Source organism: Papio anubis, chromosome 20, assembly GCF_008728515.1.
Source record: "Papio anubis isolate 15944 chromosome 20, Panubis1.0, whole genome shotgun sequence".
NCBI lineage: Eukaryota > Metazoa > Chordata > Mammalia > Primates > Cercopithecidae > Papio > Papio anubis.
In genome coordinates, this window is record NC_044995.1 from 36,329,446 (window position 1) to 36,350,163 (window position 20,718).

At 48.6% G+C, this 20,718-nt stretch overlaps 1 protein-coding gene across 1 annotated transcript; it reads left to right on the forward strand.

The window, feature by feature from the left end:
* The first annotated feature begins 19,477 nt into the window (after positions 1–19,477).
* Positions 19,478–20,663, forward strand: LOC101009980 (olfactory receptor 10H1). The gene is given in 3 exon segments (XM_003915087.4): positions 19,478–19,781; positions 19,783–19,924; positions 19,926–20,663. Coding segments are annotated over 3 exon segments (951 nt in total). The 5' UTR covers positions 19,478–19,554; the 3' UTR covers positions 20,508–20,663.
* The last annotated feature ends 55 nt before the right edge of the window (positions 20,664–20,718 follow it).

Consider the following 20,718-nt stretch of genomic DNA (forward strand, 5'->3'; position numbering starts at 1 on the left):
AGATGGGGTTTCGCCATGGTGCCCAGGCTGATCTTGAGCTCCTGGCCTCAAGTGATCTGCCTGCCTGTGGAAACTGGACACAGTAGTAGGGTGGACGCCTCAGGTTATAAATGACCCTGTCTCCTTTGTTCGGTATACTCTCGTGGCAAAACTGCTGGCGAGCGTACCCTTTCTGCAGAAAGTAAAAAAGGCCTTGCTAAATAAATTAATGTTCAAGTTGCTATTTCTTTAGGGCACCAGAAAACAAGCATTTCAAACACTATTTATTCTTAATTAAATGAAGAAGGAAGTCTTTGAAGAAGAACCTCTACTTTTCTTTTTACATCCGGACACGAGGAAGGCACAGGCCCAGGGACCAAGAACCGCCCATTTGGGCTCCGCGCAGCCAAGTGTTTTATCCTGTCTCCTGTCATTCTAACCCCGGGGGCGCGGGAGGGGGACCCGACGCGGTATCCAATCAGGGACACTGTGGGGGCCGTGCTAACTGTACAATCAGGAGCCTAGCCGTAGCCCGTGGCGGGGGAGGGGGGGACGGGGACGTGGCGGGCGGTGGGTGCTTCAGCTTCTGGCGGTTTCTTTGTTTTTCCGCTTCCGCCACGCTGGGTTTGGCGTCTTTGCTGCTCGCCCAGGCCCCCCGGTAATCCCCGTCGCCGCCCCTCTGTGAAGTGAGCAGCCCCGGGGGAGGACGCCGGGACACCCGGAAGCCGGAAATGCTGAGTGTGCGGGGGCCGGACGTCCCGAGACCTGAGGAGGGGCTGGTGGAACCCGCCGGATCTGGCTGTGGCGGGACCCGGACCTATCCGCTGTGACTCCGGGGTCTGGGACCCGAGTCCCCCTGGAGCAGCTCGGCCCTCGGTCTCCTCGGCCGCAGGGTAGGGCTGGGCCGGCAGCTGGGACTCCGGGCGTCCTGTTCCGTCCCTGCGCGGTGACTGTCGCCCCGGAGCCCTCTCTGGGCAGCTCCGCGCCCGCAGCTCCGTGTCTCCCCAAATTGCGCGGAGACCACGGGAGGGTCATGAGGGGATCCCGCCTCTGGCGTGGGATTCTTGTGGGAGGAGCCGTGGCCTGTGGGCTCCCCAGTCCCGCCTTTCTCCCGTAGGCGGCCCCCGCTTCTCCCTGAGTCTTCCAAAAGGTGTGCGAAGCCGGGTCTCCGCGACCCGGTCCCCCAGCCTCGCTCCCCCTTGGGCTGGCGGTAAATCTTGTAATAAACGTTTCCCTCCCCACATTCCCTAACGCCAGCGTCTCCACGGCAATCCACATGGTTCTCAACTGTTAGTCCCTTTGTTGTGCGTTTCAAACCAACTTGGCATTTAAATGATCGTTTTTTCCACAGAGCAGTGGCTGATTCTTTTAGGAAGATTTGTTTTCTATCTGCGACCTTTTCACATACAAGGAAAGGAGAGGAAAACCACATGAAACGCCTCTGTTTAAAAAAGCCTTAGTGCCGCTCCTTTTTTCTTAGACACCTCATCAGACTGCCTTTGCGTTGAGGTTCCTGTCCCGCGTGTCCGTATAGAAGACCACCTAATCAGGCTTTGTGTGAACAACAAGGCTGTTTATTCACTTGGGTGCGAGTGGGCTGAGTCCGAAAACAGAGTCAGCGAAGGGAGATAGGAGAGGGGCAGCTGTATAGGGCTGGGGTAGGCCGTGGAAAGTTACAGTTAAAGGTGGTTATCTATTGTCAGCAGAGGAGGGGAGTCACAAGGTGCATGGGGGAGAGATCACACAGGAGAAGAATGTCACAGCATCGATTGATCAGTTGGGGCAGGGCAGGACCAAGTCATAATGGTGGAATGTCCTAAGGTGGGTTAATTAGTTAAGGCAGGAACTGGCTGTTTCACTTGGTGGTTTTTCGGCTGCTCCAGACTTCTTGGCTCCTGTGAGCCATCTGGACATATATGTGCAGGTCACAGGGGTTACAATGGCTGAGCTTCAGCTCAGAGGCCTGGCATTTTTGTCTTTTTATTTATAAAATATAAAGTTAAAAGATAAAATGTCAATTCCTTCTAGCGATTATTGGGGTAGGGGCGATGTTTCTCAGGACTGCTTCAAGCGTGACCAGGGACTGTGTGGACACCTTAAATAACATTTTATAATGAGTTAGTCCAATAAGTTTCAGGTCTAGATTGCATTTTTATGTAGCTAACAAGGTGCCAGGTAGCATATTTTTTGAGCTTGGAACTGCCCTAATAAAATAAGGTCTCTAAAAACAGTAATCAGGCATATTAGTGTTAATGTAGGTGGCGATGCGTTTTTAGGCCAAGGAAGGAACAATGTTTTATGTATCAAAGCCTTTTGTCCCCATTTTCCATCATATGAATAGGATTCCCGTTGTTAAGCCAATGATCTATTATATTGCCCTTTCCCATAGGTGTGAGTGGCGTTCTGAATGGAGAAGTTCAATAGTTCTGAGTGCAGATCCTAAGCAGGAGAGATCATAAGGAAAATAATCTTTCCTGGATTAAGCTGAGGCTGGTGAAGAGAGAAATGTCCCAAGCCCTCTAACAGTGGCATACTTTGTGCTGTCCTGGGTGCTGGTCTGGTTGCCAAATATGTGGAACTGGCCCCGTATACGCGTACTATTGTCCATTTCTTTAAGAGTAGGCTTGAGGATACCATGGGCAAGGATCTGATGGTTGCCAGCCTAAGCGTTTTAGACTTTTGACCCAGAGATTTTTTGTCCTGTGTGTGGAAAAAATGTTAGAGGATAGGGTTTCAAGATATCCTTTTTATAGACGGCAGGTCCTAAGAGATTAGGGTCCAGAGGAACGGATGAAGCCTGCTTGGAAGCATGCTTGGATGGCCGTTTGGAAGGAATGTTGCATGGAAGCATGGCCTTGACTGGGCGCTGCCAGGAGCTTAAGGGTTGTAGGTTGTTTGTCTGGTCGGCTCTCGGCCTAATCTTGCAACTTCCAGGAGGAAGAAGAGAGATCAGGCTGGCTGTCTGACGGGCACAGCTTTATTCTGGAGTGGTGAACCCAATGGAGAGGGTCCTGCAGTTGGACAGCAGTTGGGGTGCTATAGATGACCAGGTAGGGTCTGGTCCGTTGGGGCTGTAGAGTTTGAGGGGTCAGACTTTTGACAAGGACTGATCGTCCAGCTAGGGTGTCTTCATATACCTGGGAATCTGGAGTAGGTAAGAGAAGATTAGCAGCCTGGTGAATTTCCTGTCTAGCCTGCTGGAGGACTGGAAGACAGTCACCCAGGGGGCTGGTGTCTGGAACAAGGTTGGGGCGAGTAAGAAGGTGTGTCCATATAAAAGTTCAAATGGACTGTATCCTGTGGCATCTCGAGGACAGGCCCTAATTCTGAGGACGGCAAGTGGTAAAAGTACTGTCCAGTCCTTTTTAAGTTGGAGGCTGAGTTTGGTGAGGTATGTTTTTAAAAGACCATTCATCTGTTCTACCTTTACTGAAGATTGAGGGCAGTAGGGGGTATGAAGTTTCCACTGAATACCAAGAGCCTGAGAAGCTGTGGAAGTAGGGAGGCCAAATCGGGGAATTATGTCTGTCAGAAGGAAAAAATGACTGTAGTAGCCTTTTCAGAGCTAGAGGGAAAGGCCTCGACCCATCCGGTGAAGGTATTGACCCAAACCAGGAGATACTGAAATTTACAGACACAGGGGCATGTGAATAAAGTCAATTTGCCGATCTTGTGTTGGAGTAAATCCATGAGCCTGATGCGTAGGAAAAGGAGGAGGCCTGAGAAAATCTTGGGGATTGGTGGCTTGGCAGACAGAGCATTGAGAGGTGATGGTTTTAAGGATGGGTTTCCGTGATGGGAAGGAAATGAGGGGCTGTAGGAGGCCAGCCAGAGGCTTATGTCCTACATGGAAATGGTCATGAAGGGAAGAGAGAATAGACTGGGCTTGTGAGGCATTAAGAACAAAGAAAGATTTAGGGTGAGTCACACTGGGACCGGAGGCTAGGGAGGGAGCGAAGTATAAAAAAATGCCTGGACGTAAGGCACCTCAGACCATTTGCCATATTTTGACAAAAATTATCTAGGTCTTGTAGGATGGAGAAATCGAAAGTGCTGTTTTCTGGCCATTTGGAAGCATTGTCAAGTTTATATTGGGGCCAAGCAGTATTGTAGAAGAAAATAAGACGTTTGGGTTTTAGATCAGGTGTTTAAGAGGTTTTAAGTTTTTAAGTACACAGGCTAAGGGGGAAGAGGGAGGAATGGAGGGTGGAAGGTTGCCCATAGTAAAGGAGGTAAGTTTAAAGAGAAAAGAGACACAGAGAAGAGCGGAGGTGAGCAGTCAAAGCAGGCGTCCCCGCAATTGACTTGACACCATGGGAATGTGGGTGAATGACCAAGGCAGGCATCCCCGCAGTGATCAGACACCAATGGAATGTGGGTGGATAATCAGGCAGGCATCCCCGCAGTGATTAGACACCAAGGGAAGACTGTCTTCCCGAGTCTGTGACCAGCGCCGGAGTTTTGGGTCCATGGATAAAATGTGTCTCCTTTATCTCTACTAGACAGGAAAAAGACTAGACAGGGAGATTGGAGGGTAGCGAGAGAGGCTGGAGAAAAGAGTGAAGAGACCGCTAACCCGATTTGAAATTGGTGAGATGTTCCTTGGGCTGGTCTGAGGACTCGAGGTTGTAGGTGGATCTCCTCACGGAGTGAGGGCGAGGACAGGGGACCAGTCTCCGGAAGGAGTCCCCCTGTCCCCGGTTTCAGCACCAAGTGTCACGCATGCCCATATAGAAGTCCACCTAAACAGGCTTTGTGTGAGCAACAAGGCTGTTTGTTCACTTGGGTGCAAGTGGGCTGAGTCTGAACAGAGTCAGCGAAGGGAGATAGGAGAGGAGCAGCTGTATAGGGCTAGGGTAGGCCGTGGAAAGTTAGTTAAAGGTGGTTATCTATTGTCAGCAGAGGAGGGGGTCACAAGGTGCATGGGGGAGAGATGATGGGACTCATTGTCCAGGAGAAGAATCTCACAGCGTTGATCGATCAGTTGGGGCAGGGCAGGACCAAGTCATAATGATAGAACGTGGTAAGGTGGGTTAATTAGTTAAGGCAGGAACTGGCTGTTTCACTTCTTTGTGGTTTTTCGGCTGCTGCAGACTTCTTGGCTCCTGCCGGCCATCTGGACATATATGTGCAGGTCACAGGGGTTACAATGACAGAGCTTTGGCTCAGAGACAGTTCCCTTTTGGAAACGTTGCAAGGTGATGTGACCTCACCCTCTTATCTTTTCCTGGTCCTGAGTTTCCCAACTGCCTGGGGCTGATCTAAGATGCCCACAAGCTGCCGGGTATCTTGGAGGGTCATAAATGTCAGCTCCTGGGTCATCTCTTCCCAGAGGACAGCCTGAGATGTGCCTGTGGGACCTCTCAGGGGAGCTGCTGCATGCACCCCCTCCCCCCACCGCCCAGGAGGGAGGAGTCTCTTGGTATCTCCCACCATCATCTAAAAGGAAACCCCTTAGGACATTTAGCTTTTCTCACCCCAAGCCCAGTTCTCACTTCTTGGAAATACCTGTCTGGTCAGCCACTCAGATGCTGCTATTGAAGGGAGAAGACTGGAATGATCCCTGTCCTTTGAATCCTCTTAGCCTAGTGAAGGGAGAAAACGATGGCTAAGGACAGGAAAACCACGCTCACCGAGATGGTGCAAAAAGCTGAAACACACACAACACAGTGTTTTCTGGGAGGGTGGTCACTGAGTATATAAGTGAGCAGCACAGGTTTGGGACCCGTCTATGGGTCTGTCACCTTGAAAAGGTTTTTTTTTTTTTACTTACTTACTTATTTATAATAGAGTCAGGTTCTCGCTACGTTGCCCAGGCTGATCTCAAACTCCTGGGCTCAAGCGATCTTCCTGCCTCAAACTCCCAAAGTGCTGGGATTACAGGTGTGAACCACTGCACCTGGCCTCTTATTTGAACCTGTTTTTTTTGTTTGTTTGTTTGTTTTTTGAGACTAAGTCTCATTCTCTCACCCAGTGGTGGAACCCAGGTCATGACTGTGAGTGACCTCAGTTACTCCAGTCCCTGCAGCTACGTAACAGCTCAGCCACCCACAGACACAGTCGCAATAGTCTCACAACTGAAGAAGACGCCAGGGTTGTATTTCTTCTTCAGCACTGGTTTTGTTGTGTCCCATAAGACAGGGATTCCCCAACCCCAGCTAGTACCGGTCTGTGGCCTGTTAGATCTGGGCCACACAGCAGGAGAGTGGCGGAAGGGGTGGGGCGGGGTGAGCATTACCACTTGAGCTCCGCCTCCTGTCAGATGGATCAATGGTGGCACGCTGGCATTAGATTCCTATAGGAGCGTGAACCTTATTGTGAACTGGGAGAAATTTAAGGTAATTTAAAGGACTAATCGGGATTATAAAATATGCTCACACTATTATGCAAACATTACATGGGATCTGGGTTGGGTGCTCCTTATGAGAATCTCATGCCTGATGATCTATTACTGTCTCCCATTACCCTCAGATGGGACAGTCTAGTTGCAGGAAAACAAGCTCAGGACTCCCACTGATTCTACATGGTGAGTTGTATCATTACCTCATTATGTATTACAATGTAATAATAATAGAAATAAAGTGCACAATAAATGTGATACACCTGAATCATCCCGAAACCATCCCCCAACCCCAGTCCATGGAAACATTGTCTTCCATGAAACTGGTCCCTGGTGCCAAAAAGGTTGAAGCCTGCTGATGTGCAGAATATGGAGTATTTCCACAGTACCCATGCAATAGTCATAAACTCAAAAGCACAGACAATGGTAAAATATATACGCAATAATTGAGAAGTGATACATTTTAAGCAGTTATTACCATTTTAAGCTTCTAGAGTTTATCACTTTCTCACCTGCTTAATCTTTAAGAAATTTATTGTCTCTAACAACTTCTGAGACTTTCAGATAGAAGAATCAATCTCCTTATAATCTGTATTTACAGAAGACCTGTTATCTATTGATAGGTGCTGAAAATAATGCTAAGGATCATAGGTGAACCTTTTCAATTATGACAGAAGTGAGAAGACAGAGCTCAGTCCTAGATTCTCTTAATTTATTTAGTTGTAATTTCATACAATTTACTTTTAATCAGAGCTGTGTTTAACAACGAGGTTGCAAAATTTTTCAGACGCTGACAACTGGCTCTTCTGAGTTGGCTGAAGCTGTAAAGTCATCACTTCTCCCCTTTGCATCCTCCCCCAGGTGGCTGAACATGTCACTCGTAGGATTTATTTATTTATTTTTAATTTGTAAATAATTGTTGGTAGAGATGGGGGGGGTCTCATTATGTTTCCCAGGCTGGTCTCGAACTCCTGGCCTCAAGTAATCCTCCTGCCTCGGCCTCCCAAAATGCTGGGATTACAAGGATTTAAACCCTCTGGTGACTCGCCAGACATCAAGAGGAAGCCACAGCTCCTTTGACCACCCTCCAGGGCTTCTTAAGCTGTCCTGGCCACCTCTCCAGACCCTCTTCCATCTTTTTCCTCTCCCTGCCTCATGTCCCTGGCTTACAAGACTTCATTCAGGCTCATTCCACCACATCCCTCTGAAGCCATCTTCAAGGCTCTTGTTCTGTCTACCTGTAGCACCTTTACTCTGATCTTCTGACTGGTCGAAGTCTACTCATCCTTATGATTCCCATCGCCAACGTGATGGACTTTTCCTGGTCCTGCCACCCCTCTGTGCTAGCTCAGCATCGATCGCACCGTGACTTTTTTTTTTTTTTTTTTTGAGATGAAGTCTCACTCTGTCACCCAGGCTAGAGTGCGGTGGCACAATCTTGGCTCACTGCAACCTCTGCCTCCTGGGTTCAAGTGATTCTCCTGCTTCAGCCTCCCAGGTAGCTGGGATTACAGGCGCCCACCACTGTGCCCAGCTAACTTTTGCATTTTTAGTAGAAATGGGGTTTCACCATCTTGGCCAGGCTGGTCTCGAACTCCTGACCCCATGATCCACCCGCCTCGGCCTCCCAAAATGCTGGGATTACAGGCGTGAGCCACCGTGCCCAGCCACTGTGACTTAATTTTAACTTTAATATTCATTTCTTTCCTGCCACTGTGTACTCCATAGGAGAAGGTATCCAGCTTCATTTATCTTTGTACCTTGGTGCCAGGTACACAGTTGTTGCTCCATAAATGTTTACGTATTACTTACGTAGTGTGAGCATGTTTTATAATCCCGATTAGTCCTTTTATGTGCTCCTGGAACAGATAAGATAGAAACGGTTAAGTTCAAAGTTTATTCATTCTATTTATATCATTCCAAGTTTTGACAAATCTCTCCAAAAATTTTAAGGCTTTAATTTGTATACCTGCTCCCATATCTTATTTCTGCGGGTCCTTCCAGTGTGTCTAAATTCCCCCAAGACAAAGGTGCCAAGAACAAACACTGGGGAAGTGAGCCGTCTTCAATAAATGATCCTGGGAAAAGCAGATATCCATGTATAGAAGAATGAAACTAGACCCTTATCTCTCACCATATACAAAAATAAAGTCAAAATGGATTAAAGACTTAAATCTAAGACCCCACACTACTAAAATAAAACACTGGGGAAACTCTTCAGGACATTGGTCTGGTCAAAAATTTCTTGAATACAAGCATAGGCAACCAGAGCAAAAATGGGTGAATGGGATCACGTCAAGTTAAAACCTGCACAGCAAAGGAAACAATAAACAAAGTGGGCCAGGTGTGGTGGCTCACACCTGTAATCCCAGCACTCTGGGAGGCCGAGGTGGGCGGATCATCTGAGGTCAAGGGTTCGAGACCAGCTTGGACAACATGTTGAAACCCCATCTCTACTAAAAATCCAGAAAACTAGCTGGGTGTGGTGGCGTGTGCCCATAATCCCAGCTACTCGGGAGGCTGGGGCAGGAGAATTGCTGGAACCTGGGAGGTGGAGGTTGCATTGAGCCAAGATTGAGCCACTGCATTCCAGCCTGGTAGACACAGCAAGACTGTCTCAAAAAAAAAAATAAAATAAAATAAAATACAAATAAATAAATTAAAAAAAAAACAACAAATTGAAGAGACAATCACAGAATGGGAGAAAATACTTACAAACTATTCATCTGATAAGGGATTAATAACCAGAATACATAAGGGGCTCAAACCACTCAATAGGAAAAAAATAAATAATCTGATTTTAAAATGGGCCAAAGATCTGAATAAATGTTTCTAAAAAGAAGACATACCCATGGCAAACAGGTGTACATCAACCTCACTGATCATGAGAGAAATGCGAATCAACACTGCAAGATAATGTCTCGGCCGGGCGCGGTGGCTCAAGCCTGTAATCCCAGCACTTTGGGAGGCCGAGACGGGCGGATCACGAGGTCAGGAGATCGAGACCATCCTGGCGAACACTGTGAAACCCCGTCTCTACTAAAAAATACAAAAAACTAGCCGGGCGAGGTGGCGGGCGCCTGTAGTCCCAGCTACTCGGGAGGCTGAGGCAGGAGAATGGCGTAAACCTGGGAGGCGGAGCTTGCAGTGAGCTGAGATCCGGCCACTGCACTCCAGCCCGGGCGACAGAGCGAGACTCCGTCTCAAAAAAAAAAAGATAATGTCTCAACCCAGTTAAGATGGCTTTTATCCAGAAGATGGGCAATAAGGAATGCTTGCGAGGATGTTGAGAAAAGGGAACCCTCATGATTTTTTGGGGGGAAAGTAAATTAATACAACCACTATGGATAACAGTATGGAGGTTTCTCAGAAAACTAAACATAGAGCTATCATATGATCCAGAAATGCCACTGCTTAGAAAAGAAATCAGTGTATCAAAGAGATATCATGTGTATGGAATTATCCATAAAATTAAGAGCGTAGCTCCTTTCACATAGCACATGTTTTCAAGGTTCATCTGTAGTGTGGCCTGGACTGGGATTTTATTCCTTTCTGTGGCTGAGTAATAGCCATTATATGATTATACCACACTTTGTTTATCCATTTATCTATTGATAGACATTTGGATCTTCCATTGATAGACATTTGGATCAGGCCATGCCCCGTGGCTCACACCTGCAATCCAAGCACTTTGGGAGGTCAAGGCAGGAGGATCGCTTAAGCCCAGGAGTTCAAGACCAGCCTGAGAAACAAAGTGAGATCCTACTCTCTACAGAAAAATTAAGAAATACCCTTTGGCTATTGTGAACAGTGCTGCTATGCACATTTGATATCCAAGGCTTTGAATCCTTTTCCGTTCTTTTGGGTATATACCTAGGAGTTAACTTTTTGATAAACCGTCAAACGATTTTGTGTGTTTTTAAAACGCAGATCTGATTCTCCCGTAGATATCTTTCTATAGCTTGGTTTTTCACTCAGCATCTTAGAGTGAACTCTATGTGAGTTTATGCAGACCAAGGTTTCTCAGTCTTGGCAATGTCGACGTTTTTGTGTTGACAAAATGGCTGGAGTGCCGTGGCTACTCACAGGGGCAATCATAACGCACCATTATATATAGTAGTATATAGTCCCATTTGTATGAAATGTCTAGAATAGGTAAGCCCATAGAGCCATAGCCAGAAAACAAATTGGTGGTTTTGAAGGACTGGGTGGGGTATGGGAGGTAAAAATGGGGAGTGGCTGCTAATGGGTATGAGGGGATGAAAGTGTTTTGGTACTAGACAGAGGCGGCGGCCACACCACATTGTGAATGCATTCAATCCCAGCAAATTGTATACTTTAAAGTGGTTGATTATTTTATGTGAATTTCACCTAAAAAGCAAAACAAAGCAAAAGCAACAACTATGCACAACGGAACTCTGATCTTATGGGTTTGCATTTTTTTTCACATCCTACATGCTCATGAAGATCTGAAGGGATACCCATTAAATTCACTGTCACAATTGCCTGGCTGGCCATTGCATGGGTTGCTGCTTTGTATGTAGCATTTCAATTACATAAGAAGAAACAGGCCAGGCATGGTGGCTCACAGCTGTAATCCCAGCACTTTGAGGGGTCAAGGTGGGAGGATCCCTTGAGCCAAGGAGCTCAAGACCAGCCTGGACAACAAAGTGAGACCCCATCTCTACAGAAAAATTAAAACTTAGCCCAGGTGTGGTGGCACGCACCTTTAGTCCTAGCTACTCAGGAGGCTGAGGTAGGAGAATCATTTGAGCCCGGGAGGTTGAGGCTGCAGTGAGCTATAATTGCACCATGGCACTTCAGCCTGGGCAACAGTGCTAGACCCTGTCTCAAAAAATAAAAATAAATAAAAATAAAAACAAGCAAATACATGTGTGTGTGTTGCTTTTAAAAAATTGTTTTAAAAGACATTTAGTTGGGCAAATGAGGCAGCTGGAGAAGAATGAAGGTGACGGGGCATATCAAGGCAGCCTCTTCAGCCCCAATGGGCAATGGCAGGGCTGCTCTCCTGTCAATTTCAACAGTCAGGGGCCCAAACCCCAGATTTGGAGAGCATTAGACTCTGCTCAAGCTCTTGAGAAGTTCAGGAAATTGACTCACCCCTGGCAGGCGGGGAGGGAGGGAAAGTGAGGATACAGATTCCCTGAGGCTGCCTCCTCTCTGGCAGGGTCCCCAGGGTCCCAGTGTCCCTGTAGCGGAGACAGAGACAGTAGGACCACAGCGAGGGAAGCTGGTGGGCAGGGAGTCAGGGAGGGATAAATAGTTGCATTTGGGCTCAGTCAAGCCCCCAGCTCAGCTGCTTGGTGCAGCCCACACCTGGTCAGCTCTCACCTGTGGAGAAACTGCAAACTAGAGCTTCCTACTGGGGTGAAGCAGAAGCAGACGCCCGGAGTCCCAGGTGAGTCACCTCCCCTCTCATCCACCTGACCAGGAGAGACCTGGGGAACCAGCACCTGCCAGGGACTCAAAGAAACCACCTGTTTATATGACTTCTTTAGCAATGTGAGTCTACAGGGCAGTGGGTGACAGGCAGAGGCCACTCACCACGTCTTAGTCAGTGTGCTGTTTGCTTGGCAGGACTTACCTCCTTCTTTCTTCTTTCTTCTGTCAGAGTCTCGCCCTGTAGTCCAGGCTGGAGTGCAGTGGTGCGATCTCGGCTCACTGCAACCTCCGCCTGCCAGGTTCAAGCGATTCTCCTCACTCAGCCTCTTGAGTGGCTGGGACTACAGGCCTGTGCCACCATAGCTGGCTAATTTTTTGTGTTTTTAGTAGAGACGGGCATTTCACCATGCTGGACAGGCTGGTCTTGAACTCCTGATCTCGTGATCCGCCAGCCTCGGCTTCCCAAATTACTGGGATGGGATTACAGGCATGAGCCACTGCGCCCAGCCAGGACTTACCTTCTTTAGAGCTCCTGCTGCCTCATGAGGTAGGTCCCTTGGACAAGTGAGGTAACAGGTGCAGAGAGAAGACAGCCAATGCTCAATGTGACCCAAGGTGATGGTCTGATTTTAACCTCTCTTCTCCGTCTGTCCAGGGAAGAAGTCTATGGAAATAGGTTTGGGAAGAGGCAGAGAAAAGAGAGAAAGAGGATTCAGGGTTCAGAGGCTCCAGCCACCACCCCAGGGTGTAAAGAATCAGGGTGGGCTGGGTGCGGTGGCTCATGCCTGCAATCCCAGCACTTTGGGAAGCCAAGGTGGGAGGATCACTTGAACCCAAGAGTTTGAGGCCAGCCTGGGCAGCATAGTGAGACCCCATCTATACAAAAAATACAAAAATTAGCCAGGTGTGGTGGCAGGCACCTGTAGTCTCAGCTGCTCCAGAGATTGAGGTGGGAGGATTGCTTGAGCCCAGGAAGCTAAGGCTGCAATGAACGGTGATTATGCCACTGCACTCCAGCCTGGGTGACAGAGGGATACCCTGTCTCACACACACATACACACACACACAAAAGCAGCAGGGAGTCACCAATGGGAGCAGGTGGTGAGGGGATGGTTAGGAGCTGGGGATGAGAAGATGGAGAGGATGGAGAGAAAAGAGAGGGAAGTGGTGGCTTAAGTGGAAGAGAGGGGAGGCTAGACACCTTCACTAAGAAGAGAGAGCCAGGACGGGTGAGAGGTGAGGCCAGATGGGGTCTCAGAGAAAAGACAGGCCTGGCCCGTGGAGTGATTCTGTCACCCAGGAGACATGTGAGAAGGTATAAGGACATTTCTGATTGTCGGGACTAGGGAATGCTGCTGGTACCTGGTGGGTGGAGACCAGGAATGCTGCTCTGTCTCCTGCAGTGCACAGGATGCCCCCACCGCCACCGACCCCCAAGAGAGAATGATCCGCCCCTAGTGTCCTTAATGCTGAAGGTGGAAAACCCTGTTCCAGGGATGTCTGTGGGCAGGACTTGTGCACAGCCACGCTTAGCCCCAGAGTCTCTGGGTGGAGAACTGGCCCCACTGGGAGTTCCTGTCCGTGCTAGGCAGTGGACTTGCTCTCTCTCTCTCTCTCTCTCTCCCTTCCTCTCTCTTTCTTCTCGCCTCTTTCTTCTCTCTTTCCCCTCTCTGTCCTCTTTCTCCCTACCTCTCTTTCCTCTCTCTCTCTTTCTCTTCCCACCTCCCTCTCCTCTCTCTCCACTTCTCTCTCTCTCCCCACCCTTCTCTCTCTCTGTCTCTCTCTCTCTTGCCACCCCTCTCTCTCCCCACCTCCCACTCTCTGTGTCTCTCTCCCCACTTCTCTCTCTCTCTCCCCATCTCTCTCTCTGTGCGGGCTCTCTCCCCACATCTCTGTGTCTCTCTCTTTCCACCTCTGTCTCTCTCTCTCTTTCTCTCTCCTCACCTCTCTTTCTCTTTCCCCACCTCTCTCTCTCTCTCTGTTTCTCTCTCGCCACCTCTCTCTCTCTCTCTTTGTTTCTTTCTCGCCACATCTCTCTCTCTCTCCTCCTGCTTCTCTCTGCCTCTGTCTCTCTCCCCCTGCCTCTCTCTGTCTCTCTCTCTCCCCATCTCTCTCTTTCTCTTCCCACCTTTCTCTCTCTCTGTTTTACCCACAGTAGACCCCGCTGGGTGTTCTGCTGGTGAATCAATGCCCAGAAGCTCTAAATCCTCCTCGCTGCTATCCTAGTCCCACATCTACCATGGGTTTTGCTTTGTTTTACTTTTAAAAATTAATAGACTTTATTTTAAGAGCAGTTTTAGATTTACAGAACATTGAGCAGATAGATACTGCAGAGAATCCCCGTATTCCCTCTCTCCCCCTGCACACAATTTCCCCTATAATCCACTAAATTTCCTTCTAAGGATAAGTCCAAGTGTTGTTTATTATCATTATTCATCCATTTTATTCCACCATTTTCATCCCTATGTCCACCACTGTGTCCATCCACTGTTATCTTCCCTGTCCACCCCACCATTCATCCACCCACTGTGGTCCCCACAAATTCCACTGTCTCCATGTTCCTCATTTCCCATTATTCATACATTCACCCCATCATCCAAGAGGTATTCCCAGCCCTCAGCCATCTCCACTGGGCTGTGGTGCTCCTGTCCTCTGCTTTGTTCTCCCTCCTTTCCTTCCTTCCTTCTTTTCCTTCCCTTCCTTCCTTCCTTCCTTCCTTCCTTCCTTCCTTCCTTCCTTCCTTCCTTCCTTCCTTCCTTCCCTCCTTCCCTTTCTTCCTTCCTCCCTCTCCTTCCTTCCTTCCTTCCTGCCTCCCTCCTTCCTTCCTCCCTCTCCTTTCCTCCTCCCCTTCCTTCCTTCCTTCCCTTTCCCTCCCTCCCTCCCTCTTTCTTTCTTTCTTTTTCTTCCCTTTCTTGTCTTTCTTTCTTCCTTCCTTCCTTCCTTCCCCTCCTCCTCCCCCTCCTTCTCCCCCTCATTTCCTCCTCCTCCTCCTCCTCCTCCTCCTCCTCCTCCTCCTCCTCTTCTTCTTCTTCTTCTTCTTCTTCTTCTTCTTCCTCTTCTTCTTCTTCTTCTTCTTCTCTCTCTCTCTCTCTCTCCCCACCCCCACCCCCCCGCTTGCTCACTCACTCGCTGTGGATTCTTGTGATCTTAATTGCTAAGAACAAGAGTATGTAGACGGTCAGTCATGGGGAAGCAGCATCTCCTAGTGGCCTTTGAAGCAGACACCAGCAACTGGTGAGTATAGCAAGAGGTTAGGAAAAGACAGGCTTTGAGATCAATCAGACCTAAGCTCAGACCCTGGGCCCCCACTTCAGACTCAAGGCACCTAAGGCAAGTGATGTGTCGTGGGTTTCAGTTTCCCTGTCTATGAAATAGGGATCCGAGCAGATGACTTCTAATGTGGGGGTAAAGATTCAATAAGAACAGCATGAGTGATGTGAGTGCAGTGTCTGGACCATAGGACACATCCAGTAAAGGGCAGCTGTTCTCATCGGTGTTGTTGAATACACAGCATTGGTGCTGTAGACACAACAGTCCCTGGCTTCAGGGACTCACAGTCAGGTTCCAGGGATAGACACAGCTCCAACTTGACATGTCACGGCAAGCATCATAAGAAATCATGAGCAAGGAGCTTTAGAGTTACTTGCAGGAGGCACAGAGTGAGAATTGAACCAATGCCTGCTATTACCATTGACTGGGAATCCTTATTTTGAAAGCACCCAGGAATGGGTGGCTAAATATGCTTTGGGAAGAAATGTCCAGGAGGGCTGCATGGAGGAGGTGACATCTAAGCTGAGTCTTAACAACAAACAGGGATTTACAGGTGAAGAAGTGGAGGAATGGGGATCCCAGCAGAGCAAGGGTGCGAAGGAGTTGCAGCTGCACTCTCTGGATCAGGGGTTCTCACCTGGGGGTGACTTTGAGTCCCAGGACATGGATGTTTTCTGAAGACATTTTTTGGTTGTCACGACTGAGCAGGAGCTGCTGGCATTCAGTTGACAGAGACCAGGGATGCTACTAAACATGTTATGAGACACAGAACAGCTCCCCACAGAAAGAATGACCTGGCCCTAAAAGTCAACCGTCCCAAGGTTGAGAAACCCTGCCCCAGGCACTGGGGAGCCACAGAGGGTTTGTGAACACCACCCCAGGGCACCAGTCTCGCCCATTTGGGCTCTTCTTGGAGGTTCTTGTTTCAAAGTCATTTACTCCTCTAAGGTCTCAGAGTGGCGGGACATGGTGGTGCTGTGGGGGCCACTATTCTGCGGAGCTACAGGCAAGTACTGACCCAGAACGGGGGGAAAATGAGAGCGATTCCCGGAAGAGAGACCAAGAAACTCTGGAGACCAATGATGTTTGGAGAATGCAGCCTCCGCTCACAAAGGAGCTGGTTCTTCCTTCATCTCTCATTATAAACCTGCCAGGGCTTGATTGAGGACCTGAGCCCACTTAAGGGGAAGCGAACTACCCTTTCTAAAATGATCTTTTTATTTTGATAACATACATACAACCTGAAACTTACCTATTTATTTCTTTTCTTCCTTTCCTTTGCTTTCCTTTCTTTTTTATTTTTTATTTTAATTTTTGAGAAAGCCCACTGCATTTACCTTTTATTACTGGATTTCCACATAACCACTTTAAAGTATACAATTCAGTGGCATCAAGTACATTTACGATGTTGCATTAACACCACCTTCGCCTAGCTCCAGACAAAGGTAATATTTTTTTATTAGCCCAAAACGAAACACTGTATCTATTAACAGTCACTCCCCATTCTCCCCTCACCCCAGCCCCTGGAAACCACTGATAGGTTCCACATGCTACAAGCGTTTCATTGCAGCATCGTTCACGAAGGCCAACAGGTGAGGCACAACCCTCATGTCCACGAAGAGGTGACACATATTCATAAAATGGAAAATCGTTCAGCCATAAACAGGAATAAAGTTCAGATGCATGCTGTGGTGTTTTAATACTGTTATAATTGCATGCTACAATGCAAATGAACCCTAAAACATTATGTTCAGTGAAAGAAATGAGACACAGAAGACCCCATCTCGTATGATTCCATTTATGTAGAATGTTCAGAACAGACACATCTGTAGAAACAGAAAGCAGAGTGGTAGTTTACTCTTTCATAAACTTTAAAGACTTGGAACCAACCCAAATGTCCATCAATGACAGACTGGGTTAAGAAAATGTGGCACATATACACCATGGAATACTGTGCAGCCATACAAAAGGATGAGTTCATGTCCTTTGTAGGGACTATCACAAGTACAATGCCTATTATATTTTTAAAGATAAAGTCTTGCTCTGTTGCCCAGGCTTGAGTGCAGTGGTGTGATACCGGCTTACTGCAACCTCTACCTCCCAGGTTCAAGCGATTCTCCTGCCTCAGCCTCTTGAGTAGATGGAACCACACACGCCTGGCTGATTTTTGTATTTTTAGTAGAGGCAAGGTTTCACCATGTTGCCCAGGCTGGTCTCGAACTCCTGATCTCAAGTGATCTGCCCACCTTGGCCTCCCAAAGTACTGGGATTACAGGCGTGAGCCACTGCACCTGGTCATACATTGCCAATCTTTTTTTAAAAAGAGATTAGCTAAGCATGGTGGTTCATGCCTGTAGTCCCAGCTATTTGGGGGGGCTGAGGAGGGAGGATCGCTTGAATCCAGGAGCAGAAGGCTGCAGTGAGCTGTGATAATTGTGCCACTGCACTCCAGCCTGGGTGACAGAGCCAGACCCTGTCTTTTGAAAAAAATAAAATATGTTTAAGTGGTTCATAAAGACACATGGGAATCTCATGAAATTAAAGTTACTTGCTGAGCAAAGACCATGCACAGTCACTATTTACTGTATTAATTATCATATATAGCATCTACTGCAGGCTAGGTCACCTAAGAAAAGCTCATTTACTTCCCACAACAACCCTTTGAGGTAGGGAGGGGAAGATGGTGGTACAGAGAGATAAAGGAATCTGCTCAACTTTATAAAATATTGGCCAGGTACAGTGGCTCACTTCTGTAATTCCAGCACTTTGGGAATCCCAGGCAAGACGATGACTTGAGGCATGGAGTTCCAGATCAGCCTGGGTGACATAGCAAGATGCCATCTCTATAATAAAAAATAAAACATTAGCTGGGTGAGGTGGTGTGTGCCTGTAGTTCCAGCTACTAGGGAGACTGAGGTAGGAAGATTGCTTGAATCCAGGAGTTTGAGGTTGCAGTGAACTATGATTGCACCACTGCTCTCCAGTCTGGGTAACAGAATGAGACTCCGTCTCTACAAAAATAAATAAATAAATATAAAAATAAAAAATTACACAACAGTCAGAGGAGGGATTTGAACTGAGGTCTGCTGATTCCCAAGCCCCTCTTTCTGTCTGATGGCTACATTTCACTGCCTCAGAACATACAGGCATACCTCATGGGAGCTGGAAGACAATCAGAACATGATTTCTGGCTCTTTTCTTAGAGCAACACAGTCTCCTGTCTCTGCTGTCCTACATGGATAACCCCAGAGGAAGTCTGATTGGTTCAGATTTAGAGATGCTCTCTGTTCCAAGGAGTTGTAGCCATGGGTGGGAACATCTCGCGATACCTAGAGCTGCGGGATGAACAGAATTTATCAGAAGGGAGTAGAAGGACAGAGAAGGAATGAATGGAAGTTCCAGTAAAGGAATATGGTTTTCTTCTTTTTATTTTTTTATTTTTTTGAGACGGAGTCTTGCTCTGTCGCCAGGCTGGAGTCCAGTGGTGCCACCTCGGCTCACTGCAAGCTCCACCTCCCAGGTCTCAGTCTCTCAAGTAGCTGGGACTACAGGCATGTGCCACCACACCCGACTAGTTTTTATATTTTTAGTAGAGTTGGGGTTTCGCCATTTTGGCCAGGCTGGTCTCCATCTCTTAACCTCGTGATCCACCTGCCTCAGCCTCCCAAAGTGCTGGGATTATAGGTGTGAGCCACCACGCACGGCCATTTTCTTCTTTTCTTAAGAGATAGGGTCTGGCTCTGTCACCCAGGCTGGAGTGCAGGGATGTCGTCATAGCTTGCTGCAGCCTCGAACTCCTGGGCTCAAACCATCCTCCCCATCAGCCTTCAAAGTGCTGGGAGTACAGATGTGAGCCACCATGCCAGCCTGGAGCATTTTCGTTTGGGGGCGGGGGGCCACATAGAGAAATAGTGAAGGGTATAGTTTTTAGAACCAGCCCACCTATGGCTTCAAGTCTCAGGATCTACCTTTTCAACAGCTTTGCCTTCAGCAAGCCCTGCACGTCAATATTCTCAATGACAATGCTCAAGGTACTTCAAAAGGGGGTTGAAAAAATAGTACCGTTCTCACTAGGTTGATGAGGGTATTAAATTATAGGAGGCACAGAGTGGGAACAGAACCAAAGCCAGCACACCATTTTATCAAGAGTAGCCCCGGCCGGTAGCAGTGGCTAAACATGATCCCAGCACTTTGGGAGGCGAGGCGAAGCCCGGATCACGAGGTCAGGAGAATCAGAGACCCATCCTGGCTAACACGGTGAAACCCGTCTCTACTAAAATTACAAAAACTAGCTGGAGCGAGTGTGAGGGTGCCTGTAGTCCCAGCTACTTGGGAGGCTGAGGCAGGAGAATGGCGTGAACCCGGGGAGGCGGGCTTGCAGTGAGCCGAGATCGGCCTGCCTCCAGCACAGGTGACAGAGCAAGACTCCGTCTCAAAAAAAAAAAAAAAAAAAAAAAAAAAGTAGCCCTTAGGCAAATCCCAGGTATGGTAAGAGGCTGGAAACTTTTCTTCATGCAGTAACTGACGTCTCCCTGTCACATCTCACCCCGGGCACAGCCTCCATGCAGAGAGCCAATCACTCCACAGTGACCCAATTCATCCTCGTGGGCTTCTCCGCCTTCCCCCACCTCCAGCTGATGCTCTTCCTGCTGTTCCTGCTGATGTACCTGTTCACGCTGCTGGGCAACCTGCTCATCATGGCCACCGTCTGGAGCCAGCGCAGCCTCCACACGCCCATGTACCTCTTCCTGTGCGCCCTCTCCACCTCCGAGATCCTCTACACGTGGCCATCAGCGCATGCTGGCCGACCTGCTGTCCGCGCAGCGCCGCTCCATCGCCTTCCTGGCCTGTGCCAGTCAGATGTTCTTCTCCTTCAGCTTCGGCTTCACCCACTCCTTCCTGCTCTGCGTCAGACTCACTGACAGCTTCATTGGCCATCTGCCGCCCCCTGCGCTACAACGTGCTCATGAGCCCGCGGGGCGGCGCCTGCCTGGTGGGCTGCTCCTGGGCTGGCGGCTCAGTCATGGGGCTGGTGGTGACCACGGCCATTTTCCACCTCACCTTCTGTGGACCCAGTGTGATCCACCATTTTGCTTGCCACGTACCACCTCTGTTGAAGTTGGCCTGTGGAAATAATGTACCCGATGTGGCCCTGGGCGTGGGCTTGGTGTGTATCACGGCCCTGCTGGGCTGTTTTCTCCTCATCCTCCTCTCCTATGTCTCCATCGTGGCCGCCATCTTGAAGATCCCTTCTGCTGAAGGCCGGAACAAGGCCTTCTCCACCTGTGCCTCTCACCTCACTGTGGTGGCCGTGCACTATGGCTTTGCCTCTGTCATTTACCTGAAGCCCAAAGGTCCCCAGTCTCTGGAAGGTGACACCTTGATGGGCATCACCTACACGGTCCTCACGCCCTTCCTCAGCCCCATCATTTTCAGCCTCAGGAACAAGGAGCTGAAGGTCGCCATGAAGACCTTCTTCAGTAAACTCTACCCAGAAAAAAATGTAACTATCTAGGAGAAATTCACTGGGCACAACTAAATTGGATTACCGAAGGCTATTGTTAAAAATTACATTCCGTGGTGGCTCACGCCTGTTATCCCAGCACTTTGGGAGGCCGAGGGAGGCGGATCACCTGAGGTCAGGAGTTCGAGACCAGCATCGCCAACATGGCAAAACCCCATCTCTACTAAAAATACAAAAATTAGCCAGGCATGTTGGCACATGC